This window comes from Spodoptera frugiperda, chromosome 11 (assembly GCF_023101765.2).
Source record: "Spodoptera frugiperda isolate SF20-4 chromosome 11, AGI-APGP_CSIRO_Sfru_2.0, whole genome shotgun sequence".
In the NCBI taxonomy this organism is placed as follows: domain Eukaryota; kingdom Metazoa; phylum Arthropoda; class Insecta; order Lepidoptera; family Noctuidae; genus Spodoptera; species Spodoptera frugiperda.
In genome coordinates, this window is record NC_064222.1 from 9,379,395 (window position 1) to 9,404,963 (window position 25,569).

Below are 25,569 nucleotides of genomic sequence, written 5' to 3' on the forward strand. Positions count from 1 at the left end.
ACTCCTGTTTTTAGAGCCGGAGTCCCGGTAACCCGCTAAGCATTCAGCAACTCTGGATGAGACCAAACCAAACATAGGAGTCAGCCACAGACGAGATAAAATGTTAGATTGCAGTTTCATCAGTAGGAAAATACTCAAAGATAAGGTTATGGCCGATTTCTCCAACCACCCCTTATACATCTCTTAACTAAATATTACTTAGCGTGACGTAGCGCCTAAGTTAATTCCTGTACTGTTAGGTGTCACATAAGTGACTATTTATTCAGTATTTATTTTTTAATCAGTATTTTTAATCAGTATTTATTCGAAAAGAAATCGTTAAATGACACCTATACTTAGGGGTTCTTCTAAATTTCGAAAAAGTTGAGGAAAACCGGCATTATCTATCTAAAAATAAAATCTATTCAAGACCTTCCCCACAGAAGTTCTCTTTTCACAAAAACTACTACAAAAAAAGGGAACAACAACAAAGTTGGACCATTAAAACAAAAACTCAATAAATATAAATCAGCCCAGTTTACACCCTGTATAGACCGTGAAAATATTAAATTACTCGTATAAATAAATCCCATTGTTCAATTCCGGCCATTACATTAAATTATCGCTTGGAAACTAATTAAAGGGACAATAGAAAAGTTTGAGAAAATAGAACTCTATTGCCATCTGTTTAAGAAACAGTTATTGTACGTTTTAATACGAGTTTTAATAACTTGCCTTTGTTCGGGAAATCAAATTAATTTCAACCTGTTTGTTGGATAAAGGGGTTTTTATAGTGATAGTTATATCTTTTTTATGGATGGGTGGATTGTACGAAGATGAAAGAGATAATTTGTGATAAAATAACGTCTGATAAGGAAGATTTTAACAAAAGACAAATTGTAATTATTTTTTGGTATAAGCCGGTAAACTATCAGACGCATCACCTGATGGGAAGCCACCGCCGCTACCCATGGACATCCGAAACACCAGAGGCGTTACTAGTGCGTTGCCGGCCTGTTGGGTGTTAGGAATTTAAGGTTTGTAGAGGAATTGGGGATTGAGAAGATTTGGAAGGCCCAAGAGGAGGATCATTGGACCTCCGGTACCTTCACTCACACAACGAAATACAACGCAAGCGTTGTTTCATGTCGACTTTCTGTGAAGTGGCGCTGATTGCTTACCGTCATGTGATAAGTCCGCTCGTTTGCCCTGTTCATTAAAAAATGCAAACAGGGTATAAGCTGACTGGCTGATTGGGTGACTTTTTATCCCACGAGAACGCGGGCGAAGCCACTGGCAGAAGCTAGTTTCATAAAATACAAAGCGTCAGTGTTTTCTTAAAAACAACCATCCGAACAAATATCAGCATTTATTTCACTGACACTACCTTCCTACCTTCCGATTACATATTCAACAAGTTCTAAATCTTCAACTTTTTTTTATAAGAAACTCTTTTCTAGAACAAACCCTTTTAGATATATAAATATACATACTTCGGCTCATAGGTTTGTTTTTTCATCTACCTGACATTGGATCCCGTCTAGACAGTTTATTTTCATCTCTGCCACCCCCACATGTTGAAAACAGGCAGATGATATATTTATCTTTCATATCCCTATGATATTTCTTGTCAGCTATTTTGGATAGTTTTAGGCTTTTATGTTTTTTGGTAGAAGGGAAAATTCTAAAAATTAAGGTTCGAGATAATCTCTTGTTTGAGGAAGAACTTTGGTCAGTGGGTAGCCTTAGCGGATTGTCTGGTTATATTAACCTAATATCATCGAATATCAAAATAAATAATTTTTTAAATGTAATATAGTTTTTATAATAACTACATATAATAATATAGTGAGACAAACAAACTAAATTAACAAAGGGACTCTTCATTCGAAACCGGTTAGTAGCTTTTCTTTATTGATGTACATAAAAAGAAAACCGTGACTGTCTTTTGTAAAAAATCTACGTATGAATTTATCATAACAAAAACAGCTAAGTATCATAATCACGTTATGCAGAGTAGAGTTTATGATAATTTAACTTCTTTAAGTTCTCAAATTGAATTAATTCATTCATTAATTGTTCCGAAGTACGAAATTTCTTCATTATTGTAATCTTCAAACACAACACTACCTCCCATTAAACCCTTGCAGATAATTTTAGAACAACTTTAACACTCGTATGTATAGAGTAGCCTGAATCATTTAAACCAAACAAACTTACCGCCACTTTCATTACTAATTAGAGCAAAGACTCGAGTGCTTCTCTCATTTCTCTATTCTAATTACATAGTACCCTCACAGGACATCCCGCAAACGCGCAGCTAATTCCGAACCAGGTGCCATTAATTTCGAAACTTCATCAAGCACCTTAAATATTTCGCCAAACTGGTCTATAGGGAGCAAAACCGTCTAAATTCATCCCTTCTGTTCAACAGAAGTAAGAATTTTCCCGTCAAATAAATATGGTGATAATTTATCACACCAAAGTTTGAGTATTCAGTCATTTTTTTGTCAGAATGTGAACTTTTCAGCTGATGATCTTAAGAATAAAGATCGCTCGTTTATAAGTCAAGGGTTTTGTGATAAATTAATATTGTCGACGTACTTTCGAGGTGGGAATGTGATATTTATGCGAGATGTCGACTTTTGAATTATGTGTGTGCCTTTCAGAATGATATTTGGCGGTCTTGTGAGTAATGCTTTGCAGGCTTTTTATTATCTTGAGTGGTACTTTTATTCTTTTAATTTTTTATAGTCGTCATTGTAACTATCGAATAAGATTTTCTTTATTCCATTTCCAATTTCAAAAATACAGGTGGATTTAGACACATTCAATTTCTTACGCTCATAGACATTCAGACCCGAAACAATTATTTGTGGATCATACAAAGATTTTCTCCTTGCGGGAATCGAAACCGCTATATGACACACGGCAGCCAATTGCCTAGCCACCGCGTCAACCGTGTAGTAATGTTTGCATGATTATGAAGAACTTGAAAATATTTACATTTAATTTTGAGTAACGAACCTATAAAATTACACGCTTTTTTAAAGGGGAAAATCATCCAATGACTTCTCCTGCTTTGGGCGAGAGAAAGGAATCTCAGATTCTTATTGACTAAAAACTATACCGTTCCTACTCCTGCTTTTTGAACAGGAGCCCCGGTAAACCTGCTAGATAATACACAACTCCGGAAAATTACACTTAGCAAATAATAAATAAAGTGTGTCCAAAATACCTTCGTATTTTCGAAATCGAAACAGAAAGTATATACTAGGAATTTAGCTTAGTACTGTCCGTTTCAAATAAACACATTTTTACAACGAGAACAGTTTCGGAAAAAGGCTGATACAACCAAAACAATACAGAATAGTTCCAGCTCGAAATGGTGTAACGAGGAAAATTTACACTTACGTTATACTAGATACTGTACCCGACTTTACTCGCAGGATAAAGGAAAATTATCTAACTCTTTTTTATGGTATAAGCCGATAAATGAGCAGACGGATCACCTGATGGTAAGCTATCGTTGCCGCTCATAGACATCCAAAACACCAGAGGCGTTACAAGTAAGCCTTTTAGGGGTTAGGAATTTAAGGGTTGTTGGGGAATCAAATGGGGGATTAAGAAGGGAGGTATTGGGCCTCCAGAAACCTCACTGACACAACGAAATACAACGCAAGTATTCTTTCACGTCTGTTTTCTGTGAAGCCGTGGTATCACTTCGGTCGAGCTGGCCCATTCGTACTAAAGCATGGCTCTGCCACTCTTAACTCTGAGAAACTAAAACGAATGTTTATAAGATTTGGAAATACACTTCTTTAACGAACTGTTACAAAGACAGTCAAACACTCCCACATTTTTACTAGTAAGGATAACAAAGTACAAGTACATACAAAACCTAACAAGACTCGAAGGGGTAGATTCAATCCTTAGGAAACGTATTGAATCTCTTCGGTTAGCAGACTGAGACAAAATGGCCGCGCCAAGTGTCCTCGAAAATATAAGCAAAATACTTTGCTTGAAATGCTAAGTTTTTTTAAACAAAAATGTGCAATTTTTAATTTTATTTTTACTAGGGATTCGTAGATTTGAATCTTTTATCGCAGGTGTTAATTTTTAGGTTTCACACAAATAAAATTACATTACCTTTGACCTTGAAAAATTTTTTGCAGACATAGGATCGATAAAGACTATTCGTGATTTCATCACAATGGTGTCCATAGCATCTATTAAAATTTTCAGCTTTCTGTGAATTTATGCAAGGGTACCTCTATTTTTACAGCTTAATTAATAAACTGGCCTAAAATACTGGTTTTGTAGGTTTTAATAAATACTGGATGTTCCATTTGAAAGTGTTTAGAAATTGCCCTCTACATAAGGTCTAGAAATTGCCCTCAGTTGTAATTTTCGATTTGACGATGTGCTTGCTCCTTACTGAATAGGAGTAAATAACATAACTGGCATAAACTGTCACCTCTCCTCACCTCTCCCTTCAGGTAATACCAAAAATTCTACCAATGTCACATATTGTCCCTGTAACTCATTATTATTAGACATTACATAAACTGTGTGAGTGTGTGAGTAGGAAAACTCATACGTTCCAATATACAAGGCTATTTGTCTTCTTCAATACCAACCCTTTGGCGACCGGTTCATATTATATTTTCTTTTATTCCTGTTGCCAGATCTAGTATTGCTTTGTCTGTAGTTACAATGTGTGTACCTAGAGTTTTCTGTAATATCATATTTTTATGTTGAGGACTGCCTCGTTGGTCTAGTTGTCGCAAGTGCGACTGCCGGACAAGGGGTCTTGCGTTCGATTTTCGGGTAGGGCAAAGCACACTGGGCATTTTTCGGTTTTTCGAAAAATTTCTTAGTAGCAGCACGGAGTCTGGAAATGTGCCCGGTATATGGCAATAGGCTCACTCCCTATTATATGGGACTTATAAAACAAATGGTGAAAAGTGGGTGTACATTGTACAGTGGCATTATGTACCATAATGTGCACCTCTGCCTATCCATTTGGGGATAAAAAGTCGTGACGATACGTTATAATATTATGTATTTTGAGAGATATTATATGGATAAATAACATAACTGGTAATTATACTTTGTCTTTGTGGTGAAAGTCATCCAATGACTTCTCTCGCCTTGGGCGAGGCGAGAGAGAGTGTCAGATTTTTACTGACTAAAAACCACCCCGTTCCTACTCCTGCTTTTCGAGCTGAAGTTCCGGTAACCTACTAGGCAGTCCGCAGCTCCGGTGCCGGTCCGGTGCGAGAAACACTTCATATAACATAGCACGGTAATACAAAATTCATACACAGTTTGTTAGATACTACATCCAAAGGTTATCACACCAAGACGACTTGCCAAGAAAGCTACCTCTGTTGTTCTAAGATCCATCCATGTACTATGTAGCAATGTATCGGTACAACCATTAAGTGCACTGCCAAATGGTGTGTCTGACCATTTACGTGTACTAGTCTTCAGAAAGCCAAGAATTAAATTGTTTAGGAGTAATAACATCACTGTTGAAAAGTATGTGTACTGTGTCCTTTTTCAAAAATAAGGTTTCACTAAAACAGTATTATTTCTTGTATCGGTTTCGAAGTGATAATTTATAGATAATACTGTGTTTCTTCCTTTTATAAAACCTTACCCCACACTAAGATGTTCTTCTGTGTCGTGGGTGCGTTTAATGTACAAGTTAACATACACATGACACCCAGACCCGAAACAATAATTTGTGGAACACACAAAGAGTTGTTCCGTGCGGGAATCGAACCCGCTCCACGATGCGTAGTAGCAGATTGCCCAGCCACCGCGCCAACCGCGCAGTCATTTAATTATTAATCAGTTGAATTATTATTTGTGGGAATCGAACCCACCTAGTTACTTAAAGACATTTATTTATCTACTAGTTCTGTAAGCTAAGCTTTTACTTAAATCGTCAAAAAGTCTCCATAAATATAAAATAAAAATAACCCATTGTAAAAATGACACAAGAATAAAATAGTTTTTCCAATTTTTTATTATTAAACTCATATGTTTTTACAAAGAAACTATTCACATGAAAATCATTACATTTACCTTGATATTATAACAGTTGACAAATTGATCTGATAAAAGATGTCAGACATCAGTTACTAACGCTAAAATAATTACAATATTTACAAGAATATTTACATAATTACATTTACAAATGGAAAAAAGTAAATTCGACAAAACATCGCTTGATATCCCAATAATATTGTATAAAACTAAGAAATAAAAAAAAAATAGAAAAAAAAAACAATCAAAAACTCTCAAGTCTTTTCAGATTATGTGTTAACATGTTCCAACATTTCTGGTAACGCGTTATAAGCGACCATATTACCAAAACCTTTAGGTTCTTTTTTCGTTACGATAGCAACGATTTCTTCTTCGGGAGGCGGTGGTGGAAACTCAGCATTTGGATCCACGGTCGTCGATATATCATCTACACTAAGTACTACTTCCCTATTGTCAATTTCGATTCTGTTACGCTCTAAGGAACTATCTTCCATGATGCTGTACAGATTCTCCGACTTACTCTTACTATACATTTGTCAGGAGTTCATGTAAAATGGATCGTTGATATTGACTCCATCATTGACCGTGTTCCCCTTCTGTGACCACTGTTTCTGCTGATGCTTTATCCTATATATAATTTCGTCGTGTATCACGCCGAAACACATCGCTGTCAACGCTAACCCCGTTAGCGTATACGCAGAACAAAACCACAGCGTGGTAGATTTTATTGTGTAGTACCTTACACCATTTATTGTTGTATATGTCATACCAGGAACAATATTACCGAAACCAATGGTGCTTAACGCCATAAAACAGAAATAAAAACCGTCTATAATACCCAGATTATCTATTTTGAATAGAACTACTGCTCCGATAACTATGTATATAAATATAGCTGCTAAACATAAGAGTACAGGGGCTAGAATGCTTAAGCCATGCATGGATAGCTTTGAGTCTGTATCAGGCCAACTGATGATATCATCTTTGGCTGTGCTTGTAGTTGGTCTTTCGGAAAGAGAAAGGTCTTTTGTGCTATCTGGTTTTAGTACGTAGCATTCTTCTGTGGGAGTTTTGCTGGTGTTTTGGCTGTTAAGCATTTCTTCTTGTTGCCTTTTGAGCTTCATTCTTCGTTCTTTTTCTGCCATTCTTCTTTCGTCGTAGCAGCAGTAGCCGCAGTTTGAACAGAGGCAGCAGCAGAGGGCTCTGCTGAAGACGCTTCGTGCCATTTTAGAGAGGAGGGATCCAACGCTGGATAGGTAGACGAGGGTGAGTGGTATGCCGATTAAGGCATACACGATAGTGACGCCTTTGCCGAGGATTGTTCTTGGTGCGATGTTGCCGTAACCTGTGGAAGAATGAAATAATACAATAAGTGACTTTAAAGATATTTTTTTATTTTTAATTGCGCTTGCGAGGTGAATGTTTTGTTGGTTCAGTAGTTGAGCAATTGCTATATAATAGCTTTTATAAAGAAATAAGAAATTTAAATTCATAATAGATATAAAGTATAATGAAAACAAAACTATTAAAGATATTATTGTTCAAATAAAATCTTATTTCTTTTAGTTATAAGTGCACCTGAGATAAAATTATTAAAACTTTAAAAGTAAAGAAAATACTTATAAAAAACTAAAATTACGAACAAACTTTTTATTTTAAAACTTATTTTTGTTAAAAACTAACTTGTATTTAAAGCTAACAATTAACTTGAATGTTGCATGCAAAATACGTACGAAGCAGTATTTTTACAACATGAAAATATAGGAGACGTCGTTTTCTAAAATTAAACTATAAACTGGATAAAAGAGCACAGTGAAGCTCTGAATTGTTATAGATATAGCACTTTTATGCTTTCTTTACATTCTTTGCAAGGATACTTTGTACTTTTCGCTACACACAACATTTTACCCCACTCATGTATGAAACCAGAACTAGAATTACTTCTACAATTTTAAAACTGTGTTCAAAATTCTCACCTATAGTTGTTAAAACAGTGAGAGAGTAGAAAAAGGCGAGCGCCAAATTCCATTCGTGCTCTTCATAATGGTTTGCCAGGTCACTCCCGAATTCACCAAGTGCCATCTCTCTGTAACTTACGCCATACTGGGACGCCATTTCTGTCGTAACCCTTTGTACAAGCTCGTTTTGAAACTTCAAAATCTCCTGTGCAGCCAACCGCGTCCAATTCTCTCTGTACAATATATTTAGCGACACTGTTATCTCCCAGATATTTTCCACCGCCCTACTTCTGGCGTCCCAAAAGTAATTTGCTGACAAACTTAGATTCCCATAATCATATTCGTCGTCTGTCTTTTTGTGCGTACTGTTCTGATCTTTATGGCTAATTTTCTGTCTATCTGGAAGTAATCTGGGCCTAGCTGGGACTTCGGCGCCGCCCTCTATCGCTAAGAAAATGAATGATCCCAAAAATGTGTAGGCTAAAAGTACGATGAAAATTACTATGTTAGTAAGGGAGCCGATAATGAATTGTTTTCTTCTGTACTTGGTAGTTTTTAGACAAAAGCAACAAACAACTTTTTGGCGTGATGTTTGTGCTCTTTTTCTGCTATTAGATACCATAGAGTCGCCGTCTTGGCATCTGTCCAAGGGGATCCCTCCATTTAGCGAAGGCTTTGCCAATGTGTACTGTTCGAACCGGCTGATTGCTTCTTTGTCCAATACTACATGATCTATATCCATCTTGGTGTGTTACGTCCTATCTTCGTGTGACGTCATTATATTGGATCATCTGTAACAAGAGAAAATGCGATTAGAAACGCGTTTAGTGACGTTTTCGGTTGGAAGTGGGATTTGAGGAGAGAAAATAAATTGTACATTCAAAAGTATTCGTTTGTCCTTATCCCAGCTACCCTTTTTTCTCATCAAAATCGGCTTAGTTAGTTCAGCCGTGGCGAATATCCTTGAGAGAGGCAGCCAATTTTTATAATATGTATATTCTCTTTTTGTACAATGTTATTACTTTCATCGAATGAGTATTTGTTGCCAATCTTCGATTAGGTAAGTTACAACAATGTATTTAGGTTTCTTTTTGTTTTCATACTTCTTTATTTGAATTAGTAAATTCAAAGCAAAATATAACATAAAATATTATTTATTTAGGACAACTAACAGATCATACACCTTATAAAATTTGACAATCATGTTTACTATAAATAACGTGCTGAGTGCTGCTTCATTTACAAATTTCCACGGCATGGCTAGGGACAGAGACCAAGAGAAATAGGTGTAAAATGTAAACATGAAAAAAACCATGACAACATATAAAAACATTATACGAGTATTACACAAAAATATTAAGTTCTCTAAAGACGTAAGTTGAAGTTATGGATATATGGTACGTAAATACAGCATGTTCTAAACTACAATCTCTGCTTTTCCCCTCCTAATAACAAGGAAGATATTATCTTCATATTATTTGCGATAGATTTTCGAATATTCAGAGTCATGTGCTGACGGTAAACAATATTAATTGAATGTCAATCAGAGTGAATGATGTATGGCATTGACAGGTACTGTCTAGTGCTATCAGGGCCATCCGTGATGGACACTCGTTAGGTACCGTGTTTTTTTATTTGTGTTCAAAAAAGCATTATTAGTAGAAGACGGATATTATTTTACTGCCTTTTTAAGGTGGTTTCCAAATTTCCTTGTTAGGAAACCACATCAAAAAGGTATGTTTTGTATGTCGTGGGCAATACAAACGTAAATTCTACATAAACTCGCATCGCACCTAAAGCCGGAACCACAATTGTGGAAGCACCATGCTTCGGCACAAATGAGCCGGTTTGACCGGAGGGATACCTCGGCTGCACAGAAAACCGACCTGAAACAACGCTTGCGTTGTGTTTTTTTATGTAAGTGAGGTTACTGGAGGCCCAATTATCCTTCTTCCTAATCCCCGATTCCCTAACAACCCTTAAATCCCGCCTTTTGGGGGTTACCCAAAAAGGCTGGTAACGAACTTGTAATACTTAATATGTTTCTTGTGTCCATGGGCAGCGGCGATTGATTAAAGCCTTTTAAAACAGCTAGTATCATTGCAACCATAACGTCATAATACTATGGTTTTTAAGGATCACAAACAAACTCAAACCATAAAATCTTTCAGTCCAGCTTGAAAACATAGTTTCCAGCATTTATAACTTGCATAAAATACCTATTTATTACACCGAATGCCAATACCGAACCATTTAAGATACCTACTTACAGTGGGTAGTCATTTTTCAAAGTCTTTTCGAGGGGTGAGGTGACAAATGAAGAAGTATAAGACTTAAAGGAATGATTAATGATCAGCCGATACTTTCGTGTGGGTATCTCGAAACATATTATTATCAGCAATAAGGTTGTTTTTTCTTTGGCCACATTTTTATTGAATAGCGGCTTAGTTTTATCGTGTTACCGCAGATGGATGTTAAGGGAAATAGTTGGACTCATTAGAGGGATTTGTTGGGTTATTGAATACTATCGTGGCTTTTGTTCCTTGGATCTTTTGTTAGACTTAAGGCTCTAAGGACTAAGACATAAGACTTAAGATTCTTAAAGAAAAATATTAATTACATGACTTACTCGATGCTATAGAAAAATCATTATTGACTATCGATCTTAAAATCAAACTTCGTACGTGATAATTTAGAAAGAGAAGTATACCTATCTAGTCTGTCATCGATGTAAGATCAAATTAATTTTTTAACACCCATCAACCCATAGATGGTGCCTACTAAATACTCCATACAAGCAATACACCACCATTTATTTATCAGCCATGATTGTCCCAAATTGCAAAGGCACCCTCTTTCCTACCTGGAACTGCGGACTGCCTAGCAGGTTACCGGAGCCCGAAAAGCAGGAGTAGGAACGGGGTGGTTTTTAGTCAGTAAGAGTCTGACACTCCCTCTCACCTTGCCCAAGGTGGGAGAAGACATTGGATGATTTTTCTCCATAGCTCTCTCATCTCTGTGTAAAGCTTTTGGTTTTATATACTACTTACTATGCATGGTAAATCTAAAACCCTTCAACCATACAAAAAATCTCCTTTGAAACAAACTATATCTAACAAGACCTCGAATAAAACATCAGTTAATTTAAAAAAAGTCTTCGTCGTAAAAAGATCGCCAAGTCAAACTAATTAAAATGTCAGTAATTGGACTAATTTATTTGATCGTCTCACTTTTGAGGTTGCTTCGACAAGGACGGTTTACGAGGCTAATAAAGTCCATCGTTATTTGAAGGTTAAGATCAATCGAATTCTTTTAACGTCTTTTTTTGTATAGGACAATTTGTTAAAAAAAAAACCATTTAGAAAATTTTGTATGGAACAAAGTTGTCTTGTCGCTTTATGTAATATCGTAAGATAAACTAGTCGAGTGACTTTTTTTTAAATGAGACAAGCATGCCACATCCTCCTATACTGTTGCTACTCCTGTAAGCCAGGATCTACAGTAGATACAACCATAAAAACACCAGAACACTGAAGTCCAGCTCGTCCCAGGGACGTGAATGATTGTCAACCACAAGTACCAATGTGACTTTTTCCGAGTTATGCGTATTTTTTAAGATTATTTAAACACTACACACAAGCGGTGAAGGAAAAAAACATCGTGAGGAAACCTGGGCTTGTAATTTGATAATTTTAAATCGCATTAAGCAAGCGTAGTGATTAATGCTTAAACCTTCTCTGTGTGAGAAGAGGCCTTTGGTCAGCAATGGTTGCTTTTAGGGTGATAATGTCCCAACTAAACTTTAAATATTGTACTGTCATAAAATAAGTGTTTAGAAAATAATAAAAAAATATCGTAATCTTTGTCGTTTCAAATCCTGGAGGTGGACTAACTTTTTCACTTACAAAGGGTCGAGGTTATGAAACCTTTTCACAAAGTTTCGCCAGCCATTTTTAGAGAATAGAAAACTTCTTGGTGGGAGAGATTGATTTTTTATTTTTTTCTAACAATGAGACGTTATTTTTCGAAGAAAACAATTGAAATTTTATTTTTGATCGAAGAATGCGCTTAACGTCACTCACTTGGCTTAAGTTTGTCGATGTCAATAAATAATAATGTTAAGGTTTTCATTATATCGAATTACGGTGCTTTTCCACAGGAGCTATGCCTCGAAGATGTAATAGCTAAGCTGTGAAACTATGTGACCGTTTCCACCAATACTAAGCTATGTAGCTGTGCGGGTAAGATGTGCTATGAAGATGCGAGGCCGCAATGTAGCTGTACGAGGAACGCATCGTCCTCAAGTTACTTTGCGGCAGCTCGATAATGCGAAGTATTGATAGTGGTGAAGCCATCATAGCACACATCCACAGCACACATCTTTCCATATAAAAACATAGCATAGTTGAGTCCGTTACCACCAGTGCTAAGCTATATGGACCAATGAATATGATTGGTAAAACCTAAACACATCCACAGCAACGTAGCATAGTACGTCTCTGGTGGAAAAGCCCCATTGATCGGTTACACTGAGAACCTCTTTTGCTTTTTGAAGTCGGCTAATAAATCGGGCTACCTAGAAATCTTCATCTAGTCAAATTTAATTTCGAAACCCTAAATCAACAAGACTTTAAAGGTATAATTAATTAAATTTTATCAGTTACCGACAAAAATACTTGCGATGTTTTAAATAAATTATCAACTTTTAGTTTCAAAACAGATGTTAATCATTCTGGAAGTTTCGAAGGTACTTTAGTACTTTAGTAAAATTCGGGTTGAACTTAATGTTATTATCATTTTGTTGATGATACTTGGCTCCCTGAGTATTATGGGATGACAGTGAATTATTAACGTTTTTATTAAACGAAATATTTCGTTTATTAATTTCAATTTCTTCAAGAGATGGGTCGTTAAGATATCTGATAGAGAAGATTTTTAATTTCTTGTTGTTGAGCTGGTGAATTGCGTAGTTTTGTCAGTCAAAAATAAATTATTTTGAAATAAAATGAATTATTTTTTTCTGTAAATGAAGTCGACTTATCAATATCAAAAAATAATCAAATACTCATTCATAGGTTTTATGGTCTACTTAATTTTCTAATGTTTCTAGCCAATTTTCTAGAAATTAGTCTGATTTTGACAAAGTATACTCGATTGCGGTCCATATACCATGTTATATTGGTTGTGAGAATAATCTCGACTGATGACGTGACAAGTGAGAATATGATCGATCTCTCTTCAAACATTTCCAATTGACAGCTACACAATTGCCTAGCTGCATGTAAATAAGCCAAAAATCTTTTACATTCCAATTGCAAGACTATGTGTTTTGACAAGAGAGGTACAGGCAAGGAGACTTCACCTCGGTAACCTTGACTCTTCTGAAACAGTGTTAAAAATAACTACCACCTACGCAAGCTAAAATAAATAAAATAAAATAAAAAACGTTCACCGTTTTCTATCTCCATACATTCGTTCTGAAGGTAAAGATATGCACATATATCACATAAACTTTGCCCATCGATGCTGATAGATGAAAACCTGTAGTTTTTTTCGTTTGTTTATAAAAAATTCGCTTTCGAAACACGTAGAGACTTGTATTGGACGAAGGGTGTTGTTCGGATAGATGTGATATCGAGAAACGTGGGTGAATAGGAGGTTTGAAAGAATGTATGTCTTGTGCTGTTTTGGAGGTTTGATTCGTGTTTGTACCTGGTAGATAGCTATTGTAAAGAAATGAATAAAATAATTGACTAAGTGTGCGCATTTGATTTTCTGTTGTATATTTTTAAATCCTTATTCAGAAATCAGGTTAGACTCTGTATTTTCTTGTTGAGTTGGTTTTTTATACAACGATATACGGCTATAAACTCGGTAATGTAACTAGTATAAAATAATATAAAAAATGATTTTCAGAGACCAATTTGTAATTGTACCAGATTGTAAACTATTTTACATAAGTGTTGTTGTTATAGTAGTTGTTGTGTTGTATTAGCGTTTGACTTCCTACATCCAGTAATAAACCCAGGTTGGTTGGACTTGACCTATAAATAGGTATATTTAGATATTTCCCCCATTCTCACCTTATGAACGTGGGATAAAATATTGGTATTTTGATGGGGCTATTTCCGCACCCCATGCGGAAAAATCCGTGAAAATCATTCCCAGGAACGGAAAATATTTATATTTGTACGTATTTCTATAATTGGTACCGATTCCCTATGGGGAAAACGAAGTCAATATGTTTGGCGGAAAATTGATTTTTCAACAAACGTTGTGTTATTTTTGGGTTTAGAGTGCAATAAGGGTGTTTTTCGTGCAGATGCTGATTTGTTTTAAATATTCTACACCTACGAGTAATTTGTTTTCCAATTATAAAAATTGTATTGGGTATTGGGGTATTTTTTAATTCCTTTTCCAATTATAAAAACAAAAATAAATAAATAGCGTTTTTCGGCAGCGCCAGTTTACAATCTGTACAAAGAGATAAGGTCTGTATTCAGTGGTTCAACTGGTATTTGAATTTCATTCATCAGAGGTACTTAGTTCTGATAAGAACAACTTTAAAAGATTTAAATACTTTAAACTTTATTCAATTGAAGAGAGTTGGAAATACCACTTAGTCTCAAAGATTCAAGAGCTTATAAACTGTCCACCTGTCGACATCAAAGTGCATTTATTATAGTTAAAGGATCATCTAAATCTGATAATATTTAATAACAATTTATGAGCTTATTTAAGTGTGGGAGAGCCATGCTTCGGCACGTATGGGCCGGCTCGGCCGGAGTGATACCACGGCCTCACCAAAAACCGACGTGAAACAACGCTTTCGTTGTGTAAGTGAGGTTACCGGAGGCCCAATTACCCCCATCCCAATCTTTCCAATCCTGGCAGAGCTTAAACATTATATGCAACACTCATATAAAGACGATTGTCATTGGTGAATCCTGTCAGAATGCATGCTTCATTCAATAGCAAAAATATCGTCTACAATTTCACTAAAACATCTATGAAATGGAACGCATTATTTTTAAACAAACGATTTAAAAGCAGAAATATAAATCTTTATTCAAATTTTAAAATAGTTAAGACAAAATCACCGTGAAAACTTTCCAACATTTCTATGCAAAACTTTAAAACTAAAATTAAAATCAAAATCTTCAAAACTATTAAAACTCCAAACTGAAAACGTTGTATAAAACAAAGTTTGAAAATTTCCAAATTGACAATTAAATTTTAACAGTAGGTACGCAGGTGTAAAACTAGTTAAAAGCAGTTTTAACCGGCGAGAACCTGCGAAATCCGGCGCGAACCGGTATTTAACGACTGGCCGCGGATACAGAGCCAATTGCAGGGTATGGGGATGTGAGGTTCATTAAAGGCCAATTTATGGTAACGACATATTGGCCTGATGCAGGCTATAAGTACTTTTTAAAATTTTAATTAAAGTGTCATCGTAAAAGACATAAACATAACATCATAATAAGCTAGGTGAATATGTTAATATTGGACATCTATTGTTTCCTAGCCCATAATATTACGAGTATTAATTATTAGTTCCATGTAAAAGGGGATGCAAATTTTAAAAACTCTTTACGTCATGTTAAATCTTCCAAGAATAGGTGTATGAGATACGTAAGTTAAGTAAGCCTATCTGGCTTAGCCATAATCACTTGTAACGTCTCTGGCGTTTTGGTTGTTCACGGGCGGTGGCGACTGCTTACCATCAGGCGCTACGTCTGCTCGTTTACCGGTTTATATCATAACAAAGGTATTGATTATTCCAAATTATAATAGACCTCTTTTACTACATTTTAAGCCATACTCACCTAAACTTTACAATATTAATCTATTCTTGTCTTACAGAAAGGCATTCAGATAGTTTGACTTGATTTTGAAATTACTAAAATGCTTCAATATATTCAATATTCACGTTGATATTTTGTTCATTTTCCTTTCTTCTGCTGTCGAAATCTTGAGTAGGGTAAGTTGTTATTAGGTAATATAATATGGCACCCTTCTAGTAGAAAGTGGCAAATGCTTTGGACACGTCTTGTATGTAAATAAGGTGCTGTTGCTATTTTTGTCTGCCATACAAAAATTTATACAATATTCGAAACTCATACAAATTATTAATCATGGTAAATGTCCTGTTTAAAGTTCTAATAATATTGTTAGTTGCCATATCAGTTTAAAAATTTGCATTCAATCAATTTACCCAGTAGTTTTTGGCGTATTTCGTTGGTTAACTAGTGAAAAGTGAAATTACTACATTTTTTTCTAATTCAGTAGATTAAAGTTAGGTTAAATCATAATATAACTATTGAGGAAGTCTCAGAAATCTGATGCCAATAAAGCACACAGTCATTAGAATAAGATTTCTGATCACGATGATTTGACGAGATCTATTTGACTGATTCAACTCTATATTCAAAAGGATGACAAACAAGCTAATGTAACACCAAATACCAAGCAATCATCACCGCCCAAGGACACCCGCCAGTTTCAAGTGCGTTCACAGCTATTGGGGGTAATTGTTATTTTACACACAACATACGTACTAACGAACATTTATGTATATTTGTCAGCACATCATGAATAACCAGCCTGCATGTGTATACAACATCGACATAGCCACTAATCTCCAAAATATTTCCGCTCCAAGTAAATACGAGGCGTAAATTAATTTCCAACGCTTCATACATTCTGTTGTACGGTTGACAAATATCTTACATTAGTCCCTTCATGAGTTATCATCTTTTTGCTAACAATAGAGGGACATTTAGAAACACATTTTGGCGCTCCTTTGTAAACCATCTTAGGTTTAAAATGTAATATAATATTGTGTGATAGTCGTTAGTTGGGACTGAAGTTTTGTTTGTAAAGGACATAGATGTTATTGTTTTAAGTTATTACTTTTGTGGTGTGGGTATAGTGGTTTGTGTGTGTGATTGTCGAATGTGGGATCAGACGCGACGTCTTGCGTTAGCGATCTAGAAACGAACGCGAAGCAATAGATTTTGACAGCTTGTTTTTTCGCACCGCGCCGCACTGTTTCGCGTTAGACGTCGCGTAAAAATGTCAGGTCTGAGAAATTACTGATAATTTTCTGACTCTGTACTTTGAAGTAGTAGTTTCATACGGTCCATGGCCAATTGCTTGTTCCTTGTTGCATTAATATTTTGTTAGCAAAAACATATGATCAAATGAATAATAACTTTTAACAGAATTTGTGTATTTGATTTTCTTCCGAAGGAAAATATTTTTTTCTAAAATAAAAGCCTGACTTACTTCTTAGTACATCAGTTACCTGTAGATAATAGTTTCGTCAAAATCGGTCCTGACATTAATTTCAGAGATTAGCCAGAACAGACTAAAACGTTAAAAATGTTATTTTGGTGTATCTATCGTATGTATATTCTTATGGATACTACATCCAAAAGTATTTCAATATTACAAACAGACACTGCAATGTTATTTATTAAGGTAAATGTAAGTGATCAGCATCGCTATCAGACTTGTACCTTACTTGAAAGTTAAACCCAAGACAAATTAATATTAACTATTCAGAATTTTTAGCTAATACATGATTTAACCTCTACCTCCCCCTTCAAGAGACAAAAGACGTAATAATGCATTATTACACATTACAATGTTATGTAATATCCACACTGACTCAAAGGAGCCTCAGTATTAATATCAGCACACAATATCCTTCAACTAACTAATATAACACTGTAATACGACACTAAATAACATATTAATTCTAGACAAACCCGGGTGCTTCGCTAAGCCAGGGTAATTTAATATCAGTGTGCCCCCAGGCGTCTCTCGCCATTTATCAAACGCGTGCAGTATTACATAATATCTAATTTTATGCTAATTATTCCAATCTACGTGCAGACTTCGTTAGCATTACGTGGAGTTTTTTTGAAGATCTCATCCTTATTATATGAGTTCGTATAATTTAGGATGAATTTTGTGACTGAGTTCTTTGTGTGGAAGAACTCGCTTTTTGTGGATGTAGTGTTTTTTGGTGGGGCTGTTTTGTCACCTGGGGAATGGTGGCTTTTGAAAGTCGTGTGATGGTTTAGTCATTGGGGGAGGTCTGTGTTCAGCAGAGGACGTGTTGTGGCTGATATGACGATGAAGATGATGATAGTTTGTTTTATTAAATTGCTTGGTTTTTTGCAATGGGAAAGTTAGAAATGTAACTAATGTACTATTTTGAAATAATTAGGAGCATTACTTAAACTTTTGCTTCTTCTCGATATAAAAACATTTGAGTTTAATCTTGCTTAGAACCTGAAAATTGGGTTTATTGCTCTTGGTTTGAAAGATTAATGGGCTCAATATTGAACTTAGTAAGAGACACCTAAGATTAATATAAATTTAAACAAATTAAAATTGGTTAACTTGTAATTTTGTCTCACCATTCGATCAATAAACTAAATGGAAAGATTCCATAGTCAACCTCTTTCTTTTCCTTTTCTTTCCACGACAATACTATAAAAGTAAAGACATAAGTGAGTCCAACTGACTCAATATCACACTAACTTTGCGACTAGATTTTATCACCGAAAATTGGACAAAACGAGCGAGACACAAAACAACAAGAGACCCCAAATCTTCGATCTCTCATTTTCCAAATGACAGACAAAATGGCGGCAACAGGAAACCGGAAACGGCGCCATTGTATTGAAACGAAATATATATCGAGAATGATTGATGGTTGTACAAATGGACTGCGGTTAATTGCGTGTAATTCGTTAAAATGGCGTCTCTGTGTGAAAATGGAGGTTATACATCATCCATAGATGGCGCTGAGGTAGCTTTTGATACGATACGTGACGCTCACACACGCTTTTGTTTGAAACTTTGACGGTTTAGGATGAAAATGAAACGTGTTCTGAAGTTAAAGATGTGAAATATTAATGTGGGATTAATGTATAGAGTTTTGATGACAGTATTACGGTTTTGTGTTGGATAATATTATATATTTATAGGATACTGCTGGGCTAACTTATCACCTATTGTTAACTTATTACCAGGTGAGTTATAAGTGCGTTGTCAGCCTTTAAGCCGAAATCAAAGCAAGTATTTAAATTAATCCTTAATTAGGCATTTTTGAAACGTTAAATTATAGTTTCCGTCAGTTTAGTGGTTCTACCTTTAGTAACTGGTAACTCTCAGAGGACAACATTATGCGTTTACTAAGAGGCCATGGTAATAATTCCAGTCAATCTGGCCCTTTCATGACAAACCATGGCTTTCCCACGAGAACAACACAAAACGATGAAATAGTCATCAATCCTAATTTTAAGGACTCCTTAATAAAGAAACTCAAGACCCCAAATAAACAGGCAAACAGTTTGCGTTGCAACATTGCTTAAAACTCATAAACTGCAGGATCGTAAGTCTTAATAGCTATTAAACAAACTGTCGTACCTTTGCTGGTGAACCTAAATTATATTGTTAGGACCGTCCTCTAACAACATCGTAAAATTTCAAGTGAGTTGTTAAAACGTTTTGGTTTCTTTGACGTTAGGGGTGGTTTTAATGTTTGTGGTGCTATGGACTTAGTATCAAAGATCTTATAAGCTACTAGCTTCTGCCAGTGGTTTCACTCGCTTCAGTCGGATATAAATCCTATTACCCCAAAGGCCGGACACATATTTGTGACTTCACTGTTGTATCGGGTGTCCATGGCGCCTGGATGAATGAACCTTCTTTTATTAAGGAACTATACTCCCTGTTCCCTAAACACCTAATTCATTATCATCATCATCCTACCAGCCATAGGTCGTCCACTGCTGAACATTGGCCTCCCCCAATGACTTCCAGATAGACAAACCTAAGTCACTAAATGATAAAAATGTGGCCTATTGCCTAATGTGTACAAATAAACCTTTTTAGCACTCCATTTAAGAACCCTACTCTGCTACAAACCTGAACAAACCACTACAGACACCACCCATATTTTCCAGTACAATGAACTCAACAAGATACATAAGCACTTCATCCTAAGGTAGCTCTTAGTAAGTTCCACAGAAAATGTCTATCAAAAGGCAAATTTTCTTACAAAACTTTGTCACACGTATAAAATTTGTGGAGCACCGGAGTGCCGTGGTCAAACTGAGTAAAAGTTTGCGAATTGTTAACTTAGAAATGTACGCGTTTTGCTAACTTTTGAATATACGCCGTTTGTTGGCGTTAGGAGTTTGATATGAACTTGTAAAGTGTTTGGTGATGTGTATTTTGTTAGGTTTTGTACGTGGTTTCACTTGTGTCAATGTTAAACGATCCTTTTAGGCCTTTTATCTACGAAGGAGAAATATTATCCAATGACTTCTCCTGACTTGGGCGAGGCGAGAGGGAGTATCAGTCTCTTACTGACTATAAAACACACTGTTTCTATTCCAGTTTTTCGACCCGGAGCCCCGGTAAATCCGCTAGGTAGTCCGTAGCTCCGGATCAGGCATCAACCCTACTGGGCCCCATCGGTGGCTGCCTGGCCTCTGTTGAAATTATAGTCCCTTGTTCAATATTTCAGGTCAGTCGAGAGAAGATATTTTACTCTCAAAACTACTTACCACGCGACAATTCTTCTACCATCAAAATACTTAAATTAGAAAGATATTCATTACCAAATAAGAGACATATTAACATCAGGATTAGGATAATATTCAAGTCGAGTTAAATGATCGTGGTTTGGCAACTTTAAAGGATGTTTAGTTACAAGGCTGTTACTGTAGGCTTTCTCAACTAGGTTGTGGTTTCTGTTAGGATAGTTAACTTAATAACACCTAATCCAGTCCCTATTGGTGAAACTTCTTCGTATATTAGATAATCTGCTCCTCAAGTTAGCCCTTGAACTCCTCATGAGAAGTGCAAGAGCTGTACTACTTTAAAGGTCTTGGGATTGGGTAATTGTGGATTTATGAAATAAAAAGAGTAGACAGAGTCTACTACTGCAATCGGTGACTACTAACCACTATAACCAGTGTCTTTGAATCTTCTCAAAGAGTCAACAGTCTACCACAGAAAGGGCCCGGAAGGGCTGATACGTGCACTGGAGTTGCGGACAACCTAGCAGTTTACCGGGGCTCCGGTTCGAAAAGTAGGAGTGGTTTTCAGTCAGTAAGAGTTTGACACTCCCTCTCACGTCGCCCAAGGTGATAGAAGACATTAGATGATTCCCCCCCCAAAAATAAAACAGTGTTTGAACCCCATATAGAGCTAGAACTGTAACATATCTTCAGTGAGTGATATAAATACATATAGAGGGGGGGAACTATAAAATATCCCTTATACTAAATGGACGGGTTCGAACACTGAGTCCGTTTCTTTATCGGAATATTATTAATGGGTATAAAATAAAACAAAAATCTGACAAGACATCTAACAAAGAATATTGAATTGGTATTGAATACTGGCATTTAGCCAATCGGATTAAGAGTTAAATTCCTTATTCTTTGTTCTAGTCATTATTTTAATTTAAAATAATATTTCTTTAGCCACAATAATGTGCACTTTTTACCATCAGACTTATAGGGTATTATTTAAAAATTATATACGCAATAAATTCAAGATTTCTAGCTTCATCTTTAGTGGGAAACCAGGTCATAAAATACGGGATAAGCTTAGCAGAAATATTAAAATCATAGTGCACCATATTCTTTCTAGAAAATAAGGAATAAATTAATCCCCTACATTAATTCTCGCGCAGACAATACACCTAGGAAGTACAGTCGAGAACAAAAATATGTGTGAAAAGTATATCATTCCAATATAATAGTTTGTGAAAGTTTGTTTGGATGTTTGTCCGTCAATCACGCTGAAACTACTGAATGAAATTTGGTATACAGACAGGGTATGAGCTGACTTAGGTGATAGGATACTTTTTATCCCACGGGAACTGGCGATGTCGCTAGCAAAAGCTAGTAATTAATAAAAATGTTTTGTTTATTGATTCATACGCAACGTTTATTTCATGGAAATTTTCTTATTTTCCTGAACAGTCAGAAAGAAATGGGAGATGAAATATACGCAATATCAGCAGATGACTTGCCTTCAACAGTATTCTGATGCCTTCAGTCTTTTAAAATCAAATTAATGTTATAATGCAATGGATGAATAAACAATAATATTGACAACGAACTTTAAATCTGTAATGGGACTATGGGAAAAGTATCTAAGGAGCATTTTACGAGTATTAAGACTAAGGTGTGAGTCGTTTTATATAAGTATGTTTTTGTCTCATCTTTAATTGAAGAGTAGTTAGAGCAAACGCTGAATATTGGGTTCCTACTAAATTTAACTTTATTCAGAAAAAAACGTTTTTCGACGTAGCAGTTTTTCATTTTAGCTAAGTATCTTAGCTAAAATTTCTCGTTCTTAAAACACTGGCAAGAAATACTCAGAAAATATATAAACGTGTTGTGTTACAAACGCAGCTGACTGTACAAAGCAAATTCATTTTTCTTCGAGGTATCGGTGCAAGTTTATTGGTAATAAAACTTCACGACGTTGCCGATGGTAGGTGAGCAGAATTTATAGTGCATCGTTTGTATTGTAAGGTGCTTATAAATCATAGTATCAAAGACAACAGTGTTGTTGCTGATAAATATTTCCTTTAGAGTATGTATTGCTTGGGGCTTTGTTTATTGGTTACCTGTTATTTAACTGAAAGTAGATACCAGTTATGTTATAAATCCCATATAATGGTGGACGCACCTCTTTTTGACTTCAAGGTGGGAAATTCTGATGGACTCTCCCCTCGCCTGGAAAGGACGAAAGGGACCGTCACACTCTTACTGAGTAAAACCCACCCGGTATCCCGTCTCACACGTCAGTACGAGGGTATAGAAAACTTGCCCCGAACTCGTGACGGCCTGCCTTACCATACCCTACCTCAAGATACACAGAGGAGTGCGGTGTTGATCTACTCCGTGCATTTTTTTGACACATGCAAATACATGTAGCGACGACTCAATCAACTAAGTAATCCAACGTTGGATACTTAAAACAGACCCGTACATAATTATCATATATGCAACTATGTATCACAATATAAATAGCTATTCACTAGCAAAACAAAAATACTTAATAATATAATTAAAAACACCACCTCTCCGACTACACTGTCATACCAAAGATAGTACCGGAGCCAGTACACAGGATTATTTCTTATCTCGCAGTGCAGCTGTGTAATCTGCTGTGATGCGTCGTAACTATATCTTGAAGTGAGGACCGGGAGTCCATTAATAGTTATAGTATACTACTTGTAGACGCCATTTTTATTTTATGTTTTTAGTTAATTAGCTGTCTTTGTCGTTTCAGTGAGATTGAGAAAAGGAAATTTTTCAAAACTAAAAGCGCGTTGAGTTTGGTACATAATCATCAACATCAGCCGAGAGATGTTCACTGCAGAACAAAGGCCTCAAAATTAGGTCCTCCAATTAGGTTTCAAATTCAATGCTTTTGACCTAGCACAATCATTATACGGTTTAAATCCCAAGTAACTCATTACATACATACATACATATCGTCACGCCTTTAATCCCCGAAGGGGTAGGCAGAGGTGCACATTATGGCACGTAATGCCACTGTACAATGCACACCCACTTTTCACAATTTATGTTGTAAGTCCCATGTAATAGGTGGTGAGCCTATTGCCATATACCGGGCACATTTCCAGACTCCGTGCTACCGCTGAGAAATTTTCGAAAAACCGAAAAAAGCCCAGTAATACTTCGCCCGACCCGGGAATCGAACCCGAGACCCCTTGCCCGGCAGTTGCACTTGCAACCACTCGGCCAACGAGGCAGTCACTACCTTTCTTCAAAAACACCAAGTAAATAGCAAACCCTATATTTAAAGTCGACTTTCCTTCCAACTATTTATCTTCTTTCTCAACAAAAATAAAACCGCACTGGACTGCATAAAATGTAACAAATAACTGAGGATTTAATTAACTAATGTGATTCCGCTTGTGGCTAGAATGGAGTGTGGTTGCGGTGAGAGCGGGGAGTGAGAATTTAGTTTGGTGTTTTGTAATAGTTTTATTGTGAGTGGTTATAAATGTTTAAATGGTATTTATTTTTATTTATAAAAACATCGATGAATAATCGATTTTTTTATAAGTAGTAAAATAATCGAAATGAATTTAAAAACTCCTTTGTGGAAACTTATAACGTCGTGATTTCTCTTTTTTACTTCAAATACTGTTAGTTTGTCTAGACGAGATCGCTATTAATATTGGTGAATATTGGTAGTTTTGCATGGGATTGAATAAATAAAGTAAGTATACGTACTCCCATGAGATACAGGCGTGAGGTTACGTATATATGTGTGAGCTTATTTTAATAATCCCTAAATGAAACAAAAAACTAATAGTACAAAGAAGTAATCACAAATACCAACCATAGCTTGACATAAAATGTTAGTTTCTTAAGACGAAAATAAAATAAATTTATATAAATGATAAAAAACGTTGCCCCGCACTGGGATTTTCGTCTGTATCATAGGTGCGTTTACAAACATACAAGTTCAAATACCCAGACCTGAAACAACAATATGTGGATCACACAAAGAGTTGCTCCGTGTGTGAATTCAACCCGCTACACGTGACGCGGCAGCAGTACAATAAAATATCTCATATAAATCGCTTGCAGTGTAACCCCACCACAAAGCCGGGGAATATTTAAACTGTCTTCCACAATATATCACTTTAGATATTATGCAACGGACTGAAAGTTACATGAAAATTCACATTTGTACTTGTTTGGTATCGAGTAATGTGGGAATAATGGTTTTTTAAGGTTTTTAGAATGTACATTCATGGATGATTTTTGCATTGAGAATTGCGGTTAACAAGCCAAAAGGGGACTAAAGTCCTTTCAAAAACAGTATTTATCAATGGTGCTTCTATGTTTTTATTCCTGCATCGTTCCAGTATTGATAGGAGTTTACTATTTAACGTGGGGGCTTGAGTTAAATTCACAAGTCGACCATCGCCACGCTTGCTCACCGTCAGTCAGTGACACCACTGACAAACGGTGAAAAACATAATCTTAGAAAGTACATAACTCAGAAAAAGTCACATTGGTACTTGCAGTTTGTAGGTTTCGGACCCGCGCTCTCATGCATGAGAAGCGGGCGTCTTAAACCTCCGGGCCACCATGACATATTTACGAGCAAAATAATGTCTATGGGATTTCCGATTTAGAAGAATTTTCAGTAACAAAATAACACGAAACGTGTTGTCTTAATAATAATAATCATTTATCAATGAACAGTTATTACATTTTAAAATAGACAATTAAATAAAGGCAAAAATGAACTTCCATTAAATAAAACAAAACGACGTCAGAATGGCAAAGAAAAAAAAACAAAGATCAATAAAACTCATTAGTCTTACGTTTGTACTTCTTCCTAATACTTCCAATTTAAGAAAAAAGATAAATAAAGATAGGAAAGATGAAGAAGATTACGAAATGTTTGTATAAAATATATTTTCTTGAGTGAGGACTTTTGGAAATCATTTATAATTCAATGCCAGTCAGCTATGATT

The 25,569-nt window shown here is 35.8% G+C and overlaps 1 protein-coding gene across 2 annotated transcripts in view; it reads right to left on the reverse strand.

Annotated features, from left to right (window-relative positions):
* Nucleotides 1-6,063: 6,063 nt before the first annotated feature.
* Nucleotides 6,064-25,569, reverse strand: part of LOC118274751 (uncoordinated protein 58) — a 369,374-nt gene continuing 349,868 nt past the window's right edge. For both annotated transcript variants that reach the window (XM_050696740.1, XM_050696741.1), the window contains 2 exons: nt 8,013-8,785; nt 6,064-7,381 (listed from right to left, as the gene is read on the reverse strand). In XM_050696740.1, coding sequence (XP_050552697.1) covers nt 6,573-7,381; nt 8,013-8,736 — 1,533 coding nt within the window. In that variant the 5' untranslated portion in view covers nt 8,737-8,785 and the 3' untranslated portion in view covers nt 6,064-6,572. The remainder of the gene's footprint in view (nt 7,382-8,012; nt 8,786-25,569) is intronic.